We start from the raw sequence: 8,273 nt of genomic DNA, 5'->3' as shown, positions 1-8,273 counted from the left end.
AATTAGTCCTCCTATACTAATAGTGCTGAAAATTAATAAAGAAGGTCAAATGCATATTATAATTCTTCAATTAACAAATTTAGAACACTTCTCATTATATAATTCTTCAATAAAAGGCGAACTCATTTACATTTTATAAAGGGCAACGAGAATTCTTAACTGCCACTGGTTCAAGAAAAAAAATTGTACTAAAAAAAAAATCAAACCAATTGAGATTTTACCTCGAACGCCATTAATGACACAACTGACATTCTAACCTGCTCAATTTTGTGTTAATCTCCAGAACATCATTATTGTTAGAATAATGTACAAAGTTCACACCCATTACACAGTTTCTCAAACAGTTGATAAGTTCAAAAGGTATAATCTTGAACTAAGCGCATATAGTAATTACTCAGTTGAAGAACCATATATACCTCTACATACACAAAATTCCAAGCAGCAGCAACTAGCAATTTTTTACAAGGCATATTAAATACAAAAACACCACCTGGAAAAAGCAAATACATGAAACCAGTACAACAATTTTCAAGATGAAACTAGAAGCAGTTCCATCAGAAAATATAGTCTGGCAGCAGCAATGGGAACCTTGCTACCTGTGCTTCAAAAGGGCTACTACTTGGATCTGCCAATCTGCAGGACACGAGGAAGGAAAAATATAACAAATAAAAAGAGTAATTATTGAGAAGTCAAGCAACATCCAAACATTGAACCATCATAACGGCATCAATCCCCAATGCAACAGCATTTCAGTCTGCTGCGAGTCAAACAAACATCAAAGCCAAAGGAAATATACAGCAAAGTTGAACACATGAAGCCACGGTAACTTCAAAGTTCCACATATTTCATTGAAAGCTGCAATGTCCCCTGCCCAACCAGCCAAAAGAAATGAAATAGTTTTTTCTACCAGTCAAGAGACTTGGTTCGATGCAATGACCACATCAAGAGACCTGAAGAAACTATAACAAAATCTGGTCCCAGATAGCTTTTTCAGATACCTGACCAATATAAATTCTTTTTTAGCTTCCATCTTACATACTGATGTCATTAACTAAAAAACACTAGACCGTACAAAAGGCAGAAGAATGGTCTGCCATCCAAATGACAGGTTTAGATACAAAATATCGCCCTACAGAGACTTGTGGAAATAAAAAATCTCATGGAAACACAATAACTATTAGTCTTTCAGTTACTTGGAAATTGCATAGTTTTGATGCACCAGAATGCATCAATTGGCAAAATTTAACAACTTTCCCTTGCGTAACTTACAGACAGGATCTATCTATTTTGCAACTTCCCATTAACCAGCCCTGAATGTAAAAGGAAAAAAGTTCTGCATTACTAGTAAATTCTACTTCATTCGTTTTTTCTTTTTCCCCTTTTCACCTGAATTTAAAGCAGAACATATGCTGTTAATAAGAATAGCTTCAGAACCATAAATAAGTACATTAAAAATAATTAGGAACCAGAGTAATAGAGGTCATTGACCAAATAACAAATAAACTTGAAGCCAGTTAAGCACACCTAAGAGAACAATTCTTCAAAATATGAAAATGTGTAGTTGACAGTCGAGATACATACTTCCCCCAAGTTGCAACAAATGATGCAAAAAGAAAGAGCAACTATTCTGCTGATGCAGTTAGCACACACCTCAAAAAAACCGAAAATCAAAGATTTTTAAAAATGCATTCAAGCATTTGCTTTGCACTCCTGGGATGTTAAATAGCCTATTCGGTAAATAGATAGGTGAATTTCAGGGTTTCTTAAGTTGGGAGTCTATACTATGAGATTAAGGTTTTTTCTGAATCCTTTAGTAAATATGGGCATTTCAGCAACTCCAAATTTAGCAGCTTTTAGCAGTCAAGACATAAAGTCAAATGAGGAATCGTCTGTGATTTGGAATCAGTGTCAGGACTAAAAAAGGAGTCCAGCTCCTATTGTCAAATTCAAATTGAGGTAAACTTTGGTTCAGAGTCAGTTGTTATTTTACTTCTTCACTGACAGAAGACAGATTTTCTTACCACACTCAAATTCCAACAGACTTGATGTCTTCTTGGGGTTGTGGTACAATGTAGCACTCAGTGTGATGCCTAAAGGTTCCCATCAGTGATTCCTAGAATTCCTTATTCATTCTTGTTCCTAATCTTAAATCTTCCGTGGTTTCTCTTCGCATTTTCTGTTTTGGTTCTTGGTGATCTTAGTTCCTTCACTTCTCTGTCATGTATGTATGAGATGTAAGCCTTACACAAAGTCTATCTACAAATGTTGGCATACCAACTGCTTTGGTGCTGCATCATATGTCGTAGTATCTAATATTATTAATCCTAACGAGAGATATTATTGCTCAATCTGTGTCTTTTTGTCAGTGGAATCACATATATACAGAAGTAGAACAAATAGATTAATGAAGTGAAAATCTAAACATTCATACTACCGACAGTCAACTTGGTTTACCTTCCGGGAACAAAGGTGAAACAGCCTTCAATAGAACCTGGCAAACTTGATAAAAATGTGCAGCTCTCATAAATGAATTCTTCCTCTCCTGGACGTAGAAGCGGAAACTGTAGGAAAGAAGCATAAACAATAAATCTCAGAGCAAACCTTTCACCTGCATTTGCCTGGTTAAACCACCAACTTAAGCATAACTGTGCCCAACATGATGGGAGTAAAAACTAAGCATAAACGTTAAAACCTTTCCATCACTGGGAAAAGTCAAAACTAAAGGCTTGTTCTCAAATGCTTCAGATGTTCAAAAGCAGAATCAGAGAAGCCAAAAGCACCTCTCATACTGCTTCTGATTTTCAGCTTTTTTACCCTTAAAAATGATGAAAGAATTTGAAAACCAATTCAGAACAGAATAAATTAGCTTTTCTAAAATCAGGTGTCTAGAATCATTGATAACAGCAAGTAACAACTGGTGAATATCATGAGAACCAGGAAGAATAAAATTTTCACCTTTCCAATAACAGCTTCACCATTTACATTGTCTACGACAGCATCACCAATACAGATGACCCAGTGTCTCCAATAGAGTTGGCAAGAGCCAAAGTTCATACCACTGATGATGCATCCCTCAGGTGAAAGAGACATACGGACAGAATAAGCAAACAAATATTTTTCATCTTCATCCTCAAGGTTACTGCCCTCGGGCACAAATACAGCAGAAGCTCGAACCTTGAGAAAACATCAGAATTTTCAGCTATACGGAGCAAAGCTACCAGCAAAAATAGCAGTCAAAGAAATAACACCAGATTTAGAGAAAAAACTAGGGATATCTCAAGACATACATCAGTTTATAATCTTTATGACAAGAGCCGAACCCCCAATAGATGGGGAAATAAAATACCTTTACACCATTTGTTATAGCAGTGCAACAAAGAGGAGGTAATTCTGGAAAAAGGTTGATGCCTCTGAGTTCACCATCTTGACGTACTTTAATAATGCCACTTTCCAAGCGTCGGCAATGTTCTTCCAGCCACAATAAAAGAGCATCTTGCACCTGACTACCTTTTCTGTCATTTAGTAAACTTATCAATGATCCTGGTACACAAGGAATCATTGCCCCATCTGTTAAGAGATTCCGTGTACCCACATGAAGTTGGCCACTTCGACAGTTTAGGAAGAAAGTCTTCTCCCTGTAAGTGCAAGAAGCTGCAACAACAATATATTTGGGTCTGCCGTTTAATAATCCAAGCTGTTGTATATAATCCTTTGTTTCCTCAACTATCTGTTCCAATGGCAACAGAAACACATTGACCTGGTGGTCATAAAATGAGTAGCCTCCAATAAGACCCAACAAACTCTGAGGCACACGACCAGTTAAATTATCAGCTTTTAAGTCTTGGCCATCACAGAAACGATAAAGAACCCTGGTAGGAAGAGGCAGTTTTACTTTCAAACTCAACTCCAAAGCATTTATTTCCTCCTCTGATGCACCTCTACGTAAGGTAGCCAATATTTCTGGGAAATTTGCAGCAAACCAGTTTTTAAGTCTGTCCCAACATCTTTTAACCCGCATCACCAGGGGCCATGGATACATATGAAAAGCATCACGCCATGTTCCATAAGCTTCCTGTGAATAAAATAAAGTGTAAACATATAGCTCTAGCCTACATAAGAAAAGATTACATTGGTCATAAATAACACCAACAGAATCCCCATAACTTTCAGACAGCCTACACGGCATATGAGATGCTTACTTCAAGTCAAATAACAAGTGCTATAGTTTCTACTCATGCCAATAAATCAAATTGACAAATTAAAATTTTTAGTTCTGAAGGGAACAATTCCTGGAGTACTCAAGATACCTTATCATGCATGCAAATGAAAGTGACACACAAAAAGAGGAGAGAGAGAGAGTATACAGAATGAGTTCTCCTATTAAAAAAACACAGCTAATGAGAGAGTAATGATCTTATTTGAAGCCCAAAGGCACATGCATAAGCAAGTATAAGGTCTTCAAAAGGAATCAAGAGAAACTAATTTTCTATTTCTTTTAGAAAAGTGCATAACTTCTTGTTATTTTGACAGTGGTACAACACTGGCCTTATTAGTAGCCAAAGAAGTATGGTGAAATGACATCTTTAAGTTCTCTCTTCCTTCTTCTTTAAAAGAAACTAAATAGTTGCAATCATTCCGAAAGAACTGACTATCAATTTAAAATGCTATAACATTACTCACATGAAACAAAGACAGATTGATTGGCTTAGCGTGCAATGTCACAAGCATACTTCAAGTGTAAGCGGTGAGATGACTTCATGAGTGTGCCAACCTTATTTTCAGTTAATCCAAATCAATGGGGTAGAAAATTCGTCTACTTCAATTTACGTAGATAATTGCTACATTTTCTCCATCTTTTTGCAGATTAAACATTCCTAGTTTTTCCTACCTCTTTTGAAGTGATTAAACAGTTGCAATCATCCCACGTATAACTGACAACAAATTTTTAACGCTTTCACATTAGTCCCATGAAACAGAGATAGTTTAATTCGCTTATTGTGCAACTTATAAATGGTGAGATGAGCTCATGGTCTGCCAACTTTCTTCAGCTAATGCAAAGCAATAAGATAGAAAGCACCTCTTCTTCATGTTACATAAATAATTGCTGCATTTTCTCCTTTTTTTTGTGCAGATTAAACATTCCTAATAAAAGATCTACACAGTATGTCATCATAAAAAATCTGGACAGGGTGTTTGCTAGGGTAGAATTCCATCACCTTGCTTATCCAGAAACATCCCTCAAAGAAACTATGACTAAAACAATGGAAAACAAACAAAACATAAACAAATAAAGCTCCAAAAATTAAATACCAATCTGGGAGCTAAACGAATACAAAACAGACAAAAATTCTTCTAGATACATATATGGATGATAATTTTCAGTTCCAAAACCGTGAAATGAAGCTCCAACCAATTTCGTCCATGGCTCATGGACAATTACCACAACTCCTCTAGACCCCCTTAAGAAAGTAAAATATAACCCAGATGGAACAAACCAAGTGAACTCACACATGATTAGATCTGCCTCTAAAGAAAAGCTTCCATAACCATGGCTGCCATACAATTAACACTAACAAATTCTTACAAGTTAGAAGGCCATAGGAATCTCTTATTAATACCTTGAACTCTATATACACAACTAAACACAATTACACAGATACCAACATAAAAACCAACTTTGGTCTTATGCTAACACAAAATAGTGTCCAATTTACACAAGAGCCAATACATATGACATTTATAAACAGAAGAATTGTTATCAGCACTCTCATGTTTGTTAATTTCAATTGTCTTGATTTTAGACACGTAAAAATATAAAAATAGCCCCTTAATTTCACTTTAATTACAATTTAACAACAAGGAAGTTCCCATGAATACAAAAAAAATGGGGATAGTTTTTGTCCAATTAGAGGAGTTTTATTGACAGACATGGGAGTTCCAATTAAAACAAACAGCTAAAAATGGGAGTTCCAATAATATTCTCAATTAAAACAAACAGCTAAAAATTTTCCCTTTTCACTAATTTTCTTCACCAAAATCAACCCAATTTCCAACCTATATATGTGTGTATATATATATATATTTCCACATCATTACATAAATTTTCATACATTCGCATATATAAAATTGCATAAAAGTTGAATTTTTTTGCACTTTTCATTAAGTTTTTCCTTCATCAAAATTCAACCCAATTTTCCACCAAAAAAATTTTTTTTTCTCATCATTAACTAATTTTCACACGTTCGCAAGATGCATACAAGCTGAAAATTTTACCCTTTTCACTAATTTTTCCTTCATCAAAATTCAACACAATTTCCACAAAGGAAAAAAAAACACACACGCACACAAGTTCTCCTTACTAAATTTTCACATATTCGCTACAGAAAAATGCATAAAAGCTGAAAATTTGCCCTTGTCACTAATTTTTCCTTCATCAACATTCAATTCACATCCCCACGGAAAAAAAAATTTCCACATCATTACCTAAATCTTCACAAATTCACATACGCATAATAGCCGAAATTTTTGCCCTTTTCACTAACTTTTTCTTCATCAAAATTCAACCCAATTTCCAACAAAAACACTAAATCTCCAAATGATTACATAGATCCAAAAAATGCATAAGATGAACAAAAATTTGGACCTTGAAGGTAGCAGTGGGGTTGCCGACGGGGTCAAGTGGCGAATTGAGCTGAAAGTCATCGGAACAAAATTTGGACCAAAGGGAATCGTCGTCGGAAGCCCATGTCCGAAACCGTCGGCTCACGCACGCCACTGATGCGGCGTCGTTTGGTGCCAGTTTGGAGAGGATTACGTGCATCGCTAATCCCCCAACGCTTTCCAACGCCAATCCCCCAACGCTTTCCAACGCCGCCATTTTATTTTTGCTCCTTTTCCTTTTTCCAGATAAGTTATACTAATCCAATTCAATGAGGAGAATTTGCATTTCTCTTCTCTGTGAAATGAATTATGACTCGGTGAACTACTTCCGGTGAACTCGGAAGTAGACGAGTGTCAGTAGTGAGTCGAGTGACTAGTGAATTTGAGGGGTAGGCATCCAAACTTACGGAAACAAGCTTGGCTTGGACCGACTGCTGGGCTACTCCGCTTGGATTAGCCTTTTTTGGATATTTTTAAAACTTTTACTGTAACAGAGTTTTTAGAGTATATTTTTAGATATTTTTAAAAAATATTTTAAAATATTTAGTAGTAGAATTTTTAAAATATTTTTTAAAATATTAAAAAATTTTAAATTTTTTTTAAAAATATCTTTTAGAATACCTTTTAAAAATTTTTATAATATTTAAAAAATTAAAGGGATCCAAACTAATGTCAGTAGACATTTTCTCTAGGAGAATTAGTTTTGGTCCCTAATATATCATTTGCGTGGAACAAATTCCCTATCTATTTAATAAAGCAAATGTAATCCCCAAGTTATACAATTTTATGCAAAATTTGGCAATTAACCAATTTCTTCCAACTTCTAATAGCATAATCGCACGTGTAGTCACGTGTCAGCACTTAAAAGCAATTTTTTTAAACTTAAAAAAAAACTCTTTAAAAAGTCAATTATTGTAAATTAGACGAAAACTAGGGGATTTACGATCTTGGAAACCTATTATTCTACTTCAAAGTTCAAACGAATCAAAGAAGTGCTATTGTGCTGTTTCCATTCACCAATAGCCTATCGGAAACTAGGGACCATCGACTCTAGCAAACATTAGACTGTCAAGAGTTGCCTCTCTATCTCTCATGAACAAAACACATACTACACATACTGAATCCTAACAAAAATATAGAAAAAAGCAAAAAATGGAAAAAAAAAAAAAAGAACCTTCAAGAATTAAAAACATGCTCTTTTTGGGGATAATTAAAAGGGAGCAGATAACATGATAATTGACCTAAAATGGATAAACTTTTCTCGAGTTAGATTAAAGGGCTTTCATAGCTGATTTCATTAATGCAATAGCTGAGTTCATTGCAACTTCAATATACTTCTTGGATGCATTCGTAGCTGCTTTTTCCAAAGACTTTCCACTTTCAGCTACATTAGCTAAGCTATCATCCTCAGCCTTGCAAGCTCTATTCATTTCCTCTCCTCGAACCGTCGAAATTCCTAACTGTTAAAATCTAGTTCAAGAAGCTCTGCAATGGTCAAAAAAACTAACTATTAAAATCTAGCCGTTAAATCTGTCAGACGGTCGAACCAAATGCTTTGTGACCAAACCATACATCTGACATCCTATTGAACGATCGATCAAAATATTTTACTG

The 8,273-nt window shown here is 35.2% G+C and overlaps 1 protein-coding gene across 1 annotated transcript; it reads right to left on the bottom strand.

The window, feature by feature from the left end:
- Positions 1–326: 326 nt before the first annotated feature.
- LOC113764867 (F-box protein SKIP16) lies at positions 327–7,091 on the bottom strand. Its single transcript, XM_027308900.1, has 5 exons — positions 6,644–7,091; positions 3,347–4,072; positions 2,956–3,174; positions 2,455–2,561; positions 327–633 (listed from the first exon to the last, which is right to left on the bottom strand). Exons 1-5 carry the CDS (start codon positions 6,875–6,877, stop codon positions 555–557), a joined length of 1,365 nt encoding a protein of 454 aa, XP_027164701.1. The 5' UTR covers positions 6,878–7,091; the 3' UTR covers positions 327–554.
- Between the last annotated feature and the right edge of the window lie 1,182 nt (positions 7,092–8,273).

The sequence above is a fragment of the Coffea eugenioides genome, chromosome 3, assembly GCF_003713205.1.
Source record: "Coffea eugenioides isolate CCC68of chromosome 3, Ceug_1.0, whole genome shotgun sequence".
NCBI classification, from domain to species: Eukaryota; Viridiplantae; Streptophyta; class Magnoliopsida; order Gentianales; family Rubiaceae; genus Coffea; species Coffea eugenioides.
Note: the sequence above shows the minus strand (reverse complement) of the source record. Positions and strands in the feature narration are given on the sequence as shown.